The following is a 13,175-nucleotide window of genomic DNA, read 5'->3' as shown; positions in this document are numbered from 1 at the left end:
GTGGAAAGTTCTTAGCATGTTTTGACCCCTGGCTAAATAATGATCTTTGGCGCAAGCTGAGTCAATGAAGGAAAGTGGGCTAGTCATAATCCCGGCCACTTGTGATGCAGCTCTGAAAGTATACAGCACGTTTTTTTCAGAAATCCCAGAATGACTTCAGGCAAAGCCATGGAAAATATTTTCACAGTGCTCCCCCTCCTTCTCCTGCTGTGCTGCCCTGCCAGAGGCACTGCTCCCCGAGTTCAGGGCACGCGGCAATGGCCCGGCCTGCTGAGCCAGCTGGGATGTGTCATGGGTCTGCTTGTGCACACGTGCTCACACTTAGGCAGGCACAAGTACAATGTGTTCAATGTGACACGAAAGCCCCCCCTCCGATCCAATATCACACACACCCCTGGATCTAATTACTGATGCATGTGCACACACATACGCACTCACATACACACACACACATACGATCCAATGTCACACACACACCCTGGATCTAATGACTGATACACACACACATATACACACACACAATCCAATATCATACACACCCTGGATCTAATGACTGATGCATGCATGCATACACACACACATACCCCTCACACACAGCAGATCTAATGACTGGTGCATGCACACACACCCCCGAAAATATCATATTGCCTCTTTATAAATCCATGATAGCCCACATCTTGAATACTGCATGCAAAGGTGATCGCCCCATCTCAAAAAAGATATATTGGAATTGGAAAAGGTTCAGAAAAGGGCAACAAAAATGATTAGGGGGATGGAACGGCTTCCGCATGAGGAGAGATTAATAAGACTGGGACTTTTCAGCTAAGAAAAGATATGACTAAGGTGGGATATGATAGAGGTCTATAAAATCATGACTGGTGTGGAGTTAGTGAATAAGAAAGTGTTATTTACTACTTCTCATAACACAAGAACTGGGGGACACCAAATGAAATTAATAGGCAGGAGGTTTAAAACAAACAAAAGAAGTATTTCTTCACATAATGCACAGTCAACTTGTGGAACTCGTTGCCAGAGGATGTTGTGAAGGCCAAGACTATTACAGAGTTCAAAAAAGAACTAGATAAGTTCATGGAGGGTAGGTTCATCAATGGCTATTAGTCAGGCTGGGCAGGGGTGGTGTCCCTAGACTCTGTTTGCCAGAAGCTGGGAATGGGCAACACTTGATAGTTCTCTGTTCTGTTCATTCCCTCTGGGGCACCTGGCGTTGGCCACTGTCGGTAGACAGGATACTGGGCTAGATGGACCTTTGGTCTGACTCAATATGGCTGTTCTTATGTTCAGTCAAGCCCCCACCGCCCTTCCCAGGGCAAAGCACCGTCTCTTCCGGGGACCGGGGGAAGGAATGCCTGTGTCTGGGCCCGATCCCACAGGCCCACGGTGGCCAGCAGGACTCCTTCATCCCAAACCTTATGGTCCCCGGGGTGGGATTCGACTTTCTGCCCTGGGCCCCAATGAATCTAACGCTGGCTCTGTTCTCTGGTTTATTTTGGTGGATCCCCTGAAACCTGCTCGCAGCCCCCCAGGGGGCCCCAGACCCCTGGTTGAGAACTGCTGGTCAAAATGACATGATCTTAAAAAGACCAGCAGCTGTTAGTGACCCATCTGTGCATTGACTCCCAGTGTTGCTACCATTAGTACATGGTGTTGGTTTTGCATCCCTGCCCATCCTGGCTAAAAGCTATTGATGGATCCAGGGCCATCCTTAGGGAGATGCTGGGCCCCGGGGCAAATAAGCCTGTATGGGGCCTCTCTTAACATTTTTTATACAGGTGAAATCTGGTTACAGTGAACATCAAGGGCAGCTGCTGGCCACAGGTTAAATATTGATAGCGCCCAGCTGTGTAATAATGTTATGTTCTATTGTAGTTCTTTTTTATAATTATAATGAAGTTCATATGATTAAAAACAAACCCCCTCACCGATCATGCTCAGAGTCACGCCGCTTACATTCTGAAATCCACCTTCCTGAACCTCCTTGCAGCAAACTCACTTCCTGAGTGCGTATGGTCTTGCTACCTTCAGTGGATTATTTTTAAATGTAATTACAAATTCGCAACACTGACAGCCCATGTCTCAGGAATTGGGTGGCTCTTGGAGGGCTTATATGTGCCCTGGTGCTGGGGGACCCCAGGACCCTCCAGCATGGAGGAGGGGCTCTAAGATCTGTTTTCTCTGGGGGCAGGGAGGGGGAGAGGAGGCTGAAAAGCAGATGGATGGAGGACTCCAGGCCTGGTGGGTGGTGGAGAGAGCAGAGTTGTGGGACCCCGGGTCCTGGTATTGTGGGGAAGGGGACCCCAAGACTGGAGAGCTGTAGGCAAGGAGGACTTTGAGGCAGAAGGGTGATAAGGGCTGGCCTTGGCCTGGAGGTGACATTGGAGGACCCCACCCAGTGCTGGAAGAAGGGAGAAAGGGCAGTCGAAAGTGGAGGTGTGGGACACTGGGTGGGGGGACAGTGTTGGGCGACGGGCAAGGGACAATGCGGACTACTGGCTGGCACTCACCTGTGCTGGGGCAAGGGGGCCCCTGTGCTGGTGGAGGGTCCAGCCGGAAATAGGAAGGGTCTGTCCAAGGTGGAAGGGCAGGGGCAGGGTCTTGGGGATCGGTAGGATCCTGCAACGGCAGGCGTCTCCGGGAGCTGGATAGAGCGGAGAGGGCTGGGGCTGCTGCAGAGACTGAGCCTGAAGCCGAGGGGTGAGTCCGGGAGGCAGGCCTGACCCCTGCTGCCAGCTCCAGGCTCCCTGCTAGTCTTCTGGGCCACCCTATCTGTCCCCCATCTGCATCCTCCTGAAGCACAGAGCCCCCCAAAGCACGGGGTCAGTCCCAGTCTGCCCTGTGGATGGAACAGCTCTGGATGGATCTATTCTCCATGAACTTATCTAGTTCTTTTTTGAACCCTGTTATAGTCTTGGCCTTCACAACATCCTCTGGCAAGGAGTTCCACAGGTTGACTGTGTGTTGTGTGAAGAATTCTCAGACCATGTTTCTACTGTAAACAGAGCCAAAGAGCTTGACATAGAGGGAGGTTACAAACAGCACATTGGTTCTTTGTGTATCCCCAAGTTACCTTAGAGAAGATCACTTATTTATCGAGCAGCATCTGCACAGTTGATAGAGGAAAGGGGATCTGTGCTCCAGAGTTTACAATCCAGGGCCCTATCCTACAAAGCTTATAGACATAAGCAGGACCAGCACTTCCATTTAGGCAACCTAGGCGGTCGCCTAGGGCTCCTGGATTTGGGAGGGCAGCATTTTGCCGCTCTCGGCAGCAATTTGGCGGCGGGGGGTCCTTCCGCGCTCTGGGTCTTCAGTGGCAATTCTGCAGCGGGTCCTTCACTCACTCCGGGACCCACCGCTGAAGTGCCTCGAAGACCAGAACCGTGGAAGGACCACCCGCCTAGGGCGCCAAAAACCCTGGCGCCGCTCCTGGACACAACTCATTTTATGCAGGTGAGTTGGTCCTACTGAACTCAACAGATGTTACTCACGAGCATACTTTTTTTGCAGGATCATGGCCAAAAAACAGTGCATTTCAAACACAAGCTACATTGGACGGCTACATGAATATCCCAAAAGCCCTACCACTGTTTCTGTTAAGGTTGTCTCTGTCACCAGTTTAACTAAAGATATGCTCTTAAACTGGTTTAGTGAAACCCATGTGGACGCTATTGAATGGATTTAAACCCGCTTGCATTCAAGCCAAGGTTAAACTCCAACCACCTCAGTTTAAACAAGATTTAAATTAAATTCAACCCACCTTCATTTAAATCACTTCAATTAAAGGAACCAGGTTCAAAACCAGTTTAAGAGGGTTCACACAGGGATTTGCACTGGTTTAACTAAACCAATTTAAAAGCAGCTAACCATTAAACTGCTCCAAGGTCTAATTCAGCCAAGGTTTCCCATTCCTTCTTCCCTGGGGCACTGGGGGCGAAGGTGTGGGGAAGGAGGATGCAGAAGGAACCGCTGGGGGATTTCAGATATTTCCCACATGGCTCGGAATTTGCTAAGCTCCTGGAGGCCTATGTGGCTGGCAGGAGGTTTGCCCTGCGGAAGTCTTGCTGCCTGGGCGCCCAGGTGTCAGGACAGGATGGAGCTGGGGGACCAGCAAGCTTCGTTCTCAGTTGCTAGGTGGAGTGAGCCAGGCTCCAGCGGGGGGCGGATGGGAGGCGGTAACTGGGCCATGGGGGGATAGGGGCAGCAGGACTCCTGCCTCCTCAGTCCCGAGCCCTCTCTCCGAGAAGGGGGAGGCTGGGCTGGGAGACTCGGGGCTGGAGCATGCCCAGGGGGTGCACAGCCAGACCCTCTCCCCCAGGCAGGGCTGGGCCCGGCGGGGGGAGGCGCGCGGTCTCTCCAGGTGCAATGCGCCCCGCGGAGCGCACGGGAGTGGCCAGCGGGGGGCTCTCTGGGCTCCCCGCCGGGCGGGCTGCCAGGGTGCCCGGCCCCCGGGGAGGGAGGCAGCTCTGCAAAGTTTGCAGCCGGCCTGGCCGGAGCTCGCCGCCCCCGCCGGCCCTTTTGCACACGGGTCCCCGGCGCTTCACACGGGCCGCGGCCGGGGCCAGATAAAGAGGCGGCTGCGAGCCCGGCGCGGGGGGTGGCTGGAGCAGGGGGACCCTCGGAGGGGACCCGGAGCCGAGCGCGCCCCGACAGGTGGGGATGGCGGAAGGGGAGGAGAAGCGGCACCTGCTGGAGGAGCCCAGAGACAGGTGAGGGGCGATTTCTCCCCCTTCAGTTACCCCCTCCAGGGGGCAATTGTATTCTCCCCCACACACACTCCGCTTCTGAGCCTCCTCCCAGACCCAGTAACAAACCCCAACTCCCTTCCTTCCCCCATGGCACCCTCCCCCTACACCGTCCCCCCAGCTCCCCGATCTCTTGCAAGGGATCTCAGTGCTTCCTCCAGCCCAGCTCTGCAGCTCCTGGGCTGGCCTGACTCCCCCTTGCACTGTGGGACCCCAGGGAGAGAGCCCAGCCTTGCTGCAGCCTCCTCTTACCCATTCCAGGCCGCCAGGCCCAGATCTCCAAAGATATTTAGGTGCCCAGCTTCCATCGATGCCAATGGGTGTTAAGCACCTACCAAGCTTTGAGGATCTGGGTTCCAGGGCACCTGCTTCTGGCTCAACAGCTTCCCTTGCTCTGGAGTCTCTCTGCCTTTCTGGGGGGAGAGGGTGTCTCTGACACAGAAGGGCCCCCCAATAATCTGGTCTGAGGGACCAGACCAATCCACTGTCTCCATGTGCTGCCCCTTATTGGGGGGGACTTGGAAGTGGGGGCTACAGCTGGAATAACTGTGGTTCCTTTAGGGTGTTAAGGGGGAAGAGGAGGGCTTGCCAGGCAGGGAGTGAGTGATGGGTGGAAGAAGGAAGGGGTGGGGGTCTCATGCTTTAGAGTGTCTATTCCTCCCTGGATGGAGGGGTATTTTCAAGCAGGGGAGACTAGGTACGCTTGGGCCAGGGCTTTCAAGCGTGACTGGTGATTTTGGAGTGCCCAACAGGAGATGCCACCAAGGGGTCTGGCTTTCAGAGACAGTGCTCCAGCACTGTCTGAGAATTGGGCATCTCAAGGTGGGCACCCAGAAATCCTTAGCTTCTCTTGAAAACCCTGGGGCACGTTTCCTTTGGGGGGCTGGAAGGGAAGGGCCTTGGGCACAAAGGGGCATCATTTTAATTTCATTTGGAAATCTCCTTCCCCCTCTCCCCGAGTGTCTCAGCCAGCAGCTCCCAAGGATGGTCAGTAACGGTGACTCTGCCATTCAGGTCCTGTCTGAGCGTCTCAGAGAGGAACTTTCACAATTCCATGCTCAAGTACATTCCAGACATGTCCTCCATCGAGCTGGGCCTCCCGGGGAATCAGCATTGTCATTCCAGCCGGGCTGCTGGCAGCCACTATGATTCTGAAAAGCAGCGGGCTCGAAGGAAACTCTACATCGCATCCGTGATCTGCCTGGTCTTCATGACCGGAGAAGTCATAGGTAAGATGCCAAAATAGTCTATGTCGTATGGCTTCCTTGAGCCAAGATGCTGGAACAGCTAAATTGGACAAGAGATTCTTCTCCACCTCCTCCCTAAACTGTTATGTGTGGCTATTAAACGGCTGCCGCAGTCTGCCCTAGAAGTGGTTGCATTTCATTGTTCAAAGAGCAAATCCCAAAAATATAATTGTGCATCTGGGTAAGGGCTTGGTCCTGCAAGGTGGGCACTTGGTGGGATCAAACCTTAGGGCCCTGATCTTAAGCCCGTTGAAATCGGCGGCAAAAACTGCTATGGGGAAGAATTGGGGCCTGTGTTAAAGTGGCTGGGTGAACAGCATGATAGCCGAGGCTACCCTTCGCTAGACTGAAGTACGTAGGCGGTCTCAAAGTCACCTTTAGCGTGGGGCCATAGGGGAGGAAGGGATACAGACAGTCACATCGGCTCATAGCCCCCCTCCTGGCACTAGGGCAGGCTCCAGCTATCAGGGGTTCTGCTGGGACAGACGCAACGAAAACCCAGCTGAGTATTTTGCAGCAGGCTCTGGTGATAACCAGAAGCCCCTCTGGTCTCAGGAGCCCACCATCACATGGACTCTGATCTTTCTTCAGGGTTTCCTCAGCACTGGTCTGTGAAGGGCATAGGGGCAGCGTCGGTGCTGAGGATTCATTCTTTCTCTTCCGTGACTTCAGGGGGATACCTGGCCCACAGCCTGGCCATCATGACAGATGCAGCCCACCTGCTGACGGACTTCGCCAGCATGATGATCAGTCTCTTTTCCCTGTGGATGGCCTCGCGGCCGGCTACCAAAACCATGAACTTTGGCTGGCACCGAGCAGGTAACTTGCCAAGTGGATTCCCCTCCAGGGCTGGGTATGAAGCCCAGGTGCTCCATGGAAGAACAACAGTGGGTGTGGTGACATCTAACAATGCTCCTTTCTGCTGCTGAGTTTATCTGAAAGGAAGGGAGCTTCCTTGGTGTGGGGTTTGCAAAGGCTCCTGAATGGAGCTGGGAGGGAGGGACGTTTGCAGAGCAGTGGGGGATGGGGAAGATGTCAGGATCCCACACAAGTCCCATCCAGCCAACGCAGGCTAATCCAACAGAGACCCAACCCTGTGGAGCACACACCTGAATGCACAGAAATCATCTGCAGCTCTATTGCAGTAGCTCGAAGTGCAAGCTGTTTGCTAACTCCCCCGAGCAGGGGAGCCTTGCGATTGTCCCTTTTTGCTGCCCCTGTGCATCCACTATTCCAGGATCGTTGGCACCTCTGGCTCTACAATCATTAGTGACCCCTATGAGACCCTACCCCAGCAGACACCCATGCTGAGCCACTGGGTCCTTCTGGCAGCAAGTCCTTCGCCATCACATTGGGTCCGGTTGTAACCAGCCCTGTGGCACTCCTGCTGGAATGGGATGTTCCCCTTCCCTTGTTCTGATCTGGTATTTGGACACAGTAATTCCCTCCTTACTTTAAGGGCCACCCCTATTACCGTCCATATGAGGACGACCCGCCCAAGGTAGAGTTTGTTCATCGCTTAGCTGCACTTCTAACCAGGAGAAGGGCTTTGCTGAAACCGCCAAGGAGAGCCTCCTGCGAAATGCAACAGCTGAAAGCCCATGTGCTGGGTAGATTTCTTCCCCACCCCCACCCCCCGCACTATCTGCCCAAGGGCAGGGAAACCTCCAGCTGCTTTTGTTCTCTAAATTCCCTTTAGTGCTGCAGTTGTTCGCATTCTCTTTCCCAGCCTCCCTTTGTCTCTCTCTCCCTCTGGCATGGTGAGACACCCAGTCCCCTTCATCCCTCTCCATTCCCGGCCATCTCCATGGTGTTTCTCTGCTGTCGTCCTCTTGACATCATACATTTTTTCCTAACATTGAGTTAGTGCTGTGAAAGGTGCTGGACCGTGAGCCTTGCAGACTGAGGCCTGGCCTGTGCGTAGGTGTCGTGCTGCTATCATGATTTCAGTTGGGGAGGCACCGTTTCATGGAAAGAGTTAAATCTGTACCACCCCTCGCACGTATGTAGCCCTGTTGGGGTAAAGGTCCATTAGGCCGCGGCTAAACTCAAAAGTTGTATTGCTTGAACCATCCTGGGATAGTTAAAGTGGTACCCGCTTAGTATGGGTGCAGTTTTACCCATATAAAGGTGCTGATCTAATAAATAGCTTATTTCCATAGGGGAAGATATAACTGCATCCACACCTGCAGCTGTACCAGAGTAAAAATGGCACTTCTGAGTGAAATAAACTGGTACAAAATCTGTGCAGAGCAGACCTTGTTCTGGCATAGCTCATGCCCCCTCGCTTACAGGTATAAATGATACAGGGGTACACACCTCTATACTGCAGCCACACTAGACAGGGTTGTGTAGCTTTAACGATGCTGCGAGGGTATACTGCCCAGAGAGCTGAAGTCAGAGAGGACACGTCAGCTATATTTCAGTAATGGGCACTAGGGGAGGGTAAGATGGTATGACTGACAAGCCAAGGGGCTGGAGGGGAAGTGTTAGATCAGAAGCAACTAACGATGAGTGTGTGACTTAGAATTGTTAAACACATTTAGAACTAGTCCATCTGGGGAAATTGACCAGCATAGCTAGAGTGGAAGAATCATTATTCTGCTAGAGCTATGCCAGTATATTCCCCCTGTAAACAGGGGTCAATTCTGCACACGTACTCCCAGTGCCAGCCCCCATATGCTGCTCCGGTGGTATATACGGACTATAAAGGAGTTGCAGTTTCCCCTGGTGCAGGAGCTGCATAAGGCCAACGGAAGCGGCTTGCCACAGACCCCGCTCTCTGTCCCTGGTACTGGGGGAATCTGGGATCCTGTGCAGCCCTGGGGAGGCGGCTGTGAAGCCAAGAAGTCCCTGCATGAAGCTCTGTGGCTGCCATCCCCCAGTGTGGTGTGTGCTGGGTGTCTGGAGAAGGATTTGCTGTGTGTTTCTTGCTCTCTAAGCCTGTGCGGGCTGGGCTTTCTCTGCAGAGATCCTGGGGGCCCTGCTTTCGGTGCTGTCGATCTGGGTGGTGACCGGAGTCTTGGTTTATCTGGCAGTGGAGCGTCTGCTCTCGAACAACTACGAGATCGAAGGGGGCGCCATGCTCATCACCTCTGCCTGCGCTGTGGCGGTGAATATCATGTACGTCCGGCCGGGTTACTGGCCCTCGGCTCCTCTGAGAATGCTCCGGGGCAAGGGGGCACGTGCTGGAAGGTTCATTCATTGCTTGGTCACATTGCAAAGGTTAATCCCTCACACTGGAATGTTTCTTCTGGCCAGTCTGAAAAGCCCGCTAGTCCAAACAGGCCATTAATCCTGGGATTAGCGGTCTCCCAAGGCCCAATCCTGCTCCCACGGGAAGCCCGTGGGAGTCTGACTGTTGATCTCCACTGGGAGCAGGGGCAGGCCCTTGGTTGGTAGAATGCCAGAAGGGATTTTGAAAGTGAGTTTGGAAGTGGCTATGCAGGGCTCTGTGCTCCTCTTCACCCACCCCCACCCCGGAGCTAGTGTCTAAAATCTGGGCCACCAAGGAGGCTGCAGGGTTCTCAGCTGTCTCCTCTGCCTCTGCTGGGAACTACCAGACAGGGGTTCTGTTGACCCATGCGGTGGAGCATAGGATTGAGGATCTGAGCCTCCCTCTATGTCAGGGCTCCAGGCTGTCTGTTACTGAGCCAGAGTGATGCAGGCCAGAGCATCCATGGTTAGCACCATTGTCGCAGTCTGGGTCGGAAGCCAGTAGCGAGAGCAGGGTGGAACCGAGCGCTGCACCCTGCACGGGGAGATGGACGGAAGGTGGCTTTGTCCCTCTGCAGGCAGGGCTTGTCTCGATTGGTGCGGAAGGCGTGGGAGGAGGCTGTGGATTGAGGTGCCTCGCTTGATGACCTCGCTGCTCCGTCTTTCCCCACAGAATGGGAGTCACTCTTCACCAGTCGGGTCATGGGCACAGCCACCATGGCCATAGCCACCACAGGCACAGCAAGCAGCAGAACACCAGCGTCCAGGCCGCCTTTATCCATGTGGTCGGGGACCTACTGCAGAGCATTGGCATCCTGGTAGCTGCATACATCATCTATTTCAAGGTACGGGCTCTGTTGCCAAGAGTATCTTGGGTGCAGAAGGCTGGAAACTCCCCACTGCGTGATGTACGAGGTGTCTTTCATCTGGTGTGGCATGGGAGTTGGAGCATGATGCGTGCTGTCCCAGGCGGAGGAAGGAAGAGGTACTCCTTTGGCAGGAAGGTGTGGCCTGAGCACAGGACTGGGAGCCAGGAATTTTTGCATTCTTATCTTTGCTCTGCTAGTAATTCCCTCTCTGTCCTTGAGAAAGTCACTTAACCTCTCTGCCTTCGTTCCCCTGAATGCCTTGCCCAAGGACACAGAGGAACTTAGCGGCAAAACACAGATTATATATGAACTTTTTTAAATTGCATTTCACTTACTTCCCCCACCACAGAAATACAGCCACCTCTGGAATGGCATGCAGCAGCTGCCTAGCAGCATTGCACAACCATGTAGGATAGGAAGTGAGGGATTCTGCGTGAAATTGAAACTTCAGGGGAACGCAGGGATGTACTGTCCAAGTTGGAACTTAGCTGAGACAGTAAAGCTGATGCCCCAGTTCTGTGCTATAGGATTGTCCACACATGGCCACGATCTCTGCTTCTCTTCTCATCAGAAAGGAGGCATGAGGTCCGGTGACGCTATGTTGGGGCATTGGGTCAACAACTCAGGCCAGGTCTATACTGAACCATTTTTGCCAGCATAATAATGTCGCTTAGGGATGTGATTTTATTTGCAACATTATTATACTGCTCAGAGTTTCACGTGTACAGTTATACTGGCAAAAAGGGGGATAAGAGATCCTGAGACAAACACTTTTTTTTGACACTATAAACTGCTTCTACACAAGGACGGTTTGCCAGTAGAGCTACGCTGGCAAACCCTTTCTGGTGCAGACTAGCTGTTACTCAGAGGAAACCATGCAACATTTTGAATTATTGGCACCTGGCTGTTCCCTGGTGGCTTCCCATCCAAGCAGTGACCGGGCTGCACCTCTGCTGAGCTTGTGATCTGCTCAGCGGTCACCACACACGATGCAACTGCAAGAGGAAAAATGGAATTTTCATTTGGAATGAAGCTCAGTAGCTCAGGAAGGAAACCACTGAGCATTTTGTAATGAGATTACATGGCCTGTTTGAGTAGGAGGCATTTGTGAGCTTTAAATTAAATACATCAAGTAACAGCTTTCCTCCTCCCACCAGCCAGAGTATAAATACGTAGACCCCATCTGTACCTTCCTGTTCTCAATCCTGGTCCTTGGAACGACGCTGACCATCCTCCGGGATGTTGTCCTTGTGCTGATGGAAGGTGAGGAACTCTACAGAACAGGGTAGTTAAGTGAACGATTGGTTAACCCGGTCTCATCGCTGTGGTATGTTCTCCCGTGGGTTACAGGGCACCTCCCTTTCCTGCTGATGTGGGGCTCTGACCCTGTGTGCCTCTTGCTGTCTTGAAGGTACCCCAAAAGGGGTGGACTTTAACAGCGTGAAGGAGATCTTGCTGTCCATCAATGGTGTGAAAGCTCTTCACAGCCTCCACATCTGGGCCTTGACTGTGTCACACCCGGTGCTGTCAGTCCATATAGCTATCAGTAAGTATCTGCCCTGCCTGCCCGTTAGAGAGACAAGGTGGGCAAGGGAATATCTTTTATTGGACCAACTCCTGCTGGTGGAAGACACCAGCCTTCGAGCTCTTCTTCAGGACTGTGTCAGTGAAAGACACAAGCTTTCGAGCTAACAGGAGTTGGTCCAATGAAAGATGTTTCTTCACCCATTTGTCTGCCTAATATCCTGAGACCAACCTGTTTACAATAAGGCCGCACACATTTAGGACTTGATAGAAGTGCTCCCATTGCTTCAGTGGCATTGGATCGTACCCTGGGGAAAGCGCTCTTAGCAGAAAAGCTGTTGGCAGTGGAGGATCCTGGGAGATTCTGCGATGCTTCACTGGCTTCACCTGGTTTTGCGTCCAGCTCTGAGCTCTGCTTAGATTCACCCTGAAGCTGATGATCCTTTAGGACAAAATTGGAGCCTTTATTTTGTTTTTAGTGGCTTTGCACAAGTTTCCACCCCAAGAGACCTTTGTGGTTTGGCTGGGTTTTGCGTAGTCTCGCTTAGATAAGAGAATGTGATTCTCTGCCCCCCAAATTATACAGTTTAAGGCCCTGCAAACTAACTGATTGGTCTAGGCAGACCCATCTAGTGCACCCTGGTAGGCTCAAAGGCCAAGTCTTTACCCCATGATGTGACCTCTCCAGCCTCCATGCTTGTGTTCGTTCCAGATGAAAATGCCGATGCACAGACAATCTTGAAGGAGGCTAGTTCCCAGCTGCAAGGGGCGTTCAACTTCCACACCACCACCATCCAGATTGAGAACTACTCAGAGGACATGAGAGACTGCCGGGAGTGCCAGAGCCCCTCTGACTGACCATCTCTCTACACTGGGGGGGGGGGGAGAGGGGGATTGATGACCAACTGTGGACCAACCGTCCTGGGAACGCTGCTACCTCAGAGCACCTTTGCTGCTGCCCAGAATAAGGATGTGCCGTGGTCAAGTGCCTGTTTGGAGGCAGCAGGGTGCCAGTCCCTAGGGCATTGGGATGAGGTGATATGACCGTGTTCTCTCCTGCACTGTCTTAGAGAGACCGTAACATTTTCTTTTTCTTTTCTTTTTATTTCACTTTCATCCCATCCCAAACAGGGAGCATCACTTTTAATATTCTGAAAATAAAGCAGCTCAAACGACTCTGTCCCTCTGGCTTCATGCTCCGTGTGAGAGGCATGTCCACTCTTCAGAGTGCTCTCGTCTGCTTGGTTTGCCATAGGAGCAGCGGGAACGTCTAGTCTGATCCAAGGGGGCCATTTCACATTTTGGGGGTGGTGCAGCTTTAACTAGGATTCCAGGGGCTACTTAGGCACCCGGGAACTCTAGGTTTTTGCAGCTAACAACTTAGAAATTAGCTGGCAGGAGCATTGTATCCAATTCCTATATAAAGAAAGAAAAAATATATCTACAAATACCACTTAAAGCCATATTTTAAATGTATATGTAAGTTTAGAACAATCAGGCAATAATACAGCAAGATAATCCCAATCCCAAACCTCAAATTATCAGTTTTGGAGCCTTAA

The 13,175-nt window shown here is 52.6% G+C and overlaps 1 protein-coding gene across 1 annotated transcript; it reads left to right on the top strand.

Moving 5' to 3' along the window:
* The first annotated feature begins 4,674 nt into the window (after positions 1-4,674).
* On the top strand, positions 4,675-12,792 carry SLC30A2 (solute carrier family 30 member 2). Its single transcript, XM_032802891.2, has 8 exons — positions 4,675-4,724; positions 5,775-5,989; positions 6,680-6,826; positions 8,977-9,130; positions 9,897-10,068; positions 11,250-11,355; positions 11,504-11,638; positions 12,329-12,792. Exons 1-8 carry the CDS (start codon positions 4,675-4,677, stop codon positions 12,472-12,474), a joined length of 1,125 nt encoding a protein of 374 aa, XP_032658782.1. The 3' UTR covers positions 12,475-12,792.
* Positions 12,793-13,175: the final 383 nt, after the last annotated feature.

Source organism: Chelonoidis abingdonii, chromosome 25, assembly GCF_003597395.2.
Source record: "Chelonoidis abingdonii isolate Lonesome George chromosome 25, CheloAbing_2.0, whole genome shotgun sequence".
Taxonomy (NCBI): domain Eukaryota; kingdom Metazoa; phylum Chordata; order Testudines; family Testudinidae; genus Chelonoidis; species Chelonoidis abingdonii.
The sequence above is the reverse complement of the archived record's forward strand: the minus strand, read 5'-3'. Positions and strand labels throughout refer to the sequence as shown.

Bases quoted from the DNA above. Each gene is read 5' to 3' on its own strand.
- SLC30A2 (XM_032802891.2), top strand. From the start codon at position 4,675: ATGGCGGAAGGGGAGGAGAAGCGGCACCTGCTGGAGGAGCCCAGAGAC. The intron at 5,990-6,679 runs GTAAGATGCCAA...CCGTGACTTCAG, and splicing joins CATGACCGGAGAAGTCATAG to GGGGATACCTGGCCCACAGC. The intron at 9,131-9,896 runs GTACGTCCGGCC...CTTTCCCCACAG, and splicing joins GCTGTGGCGGTGAATATCAT to AATGGGAGTCACTCTTCACC.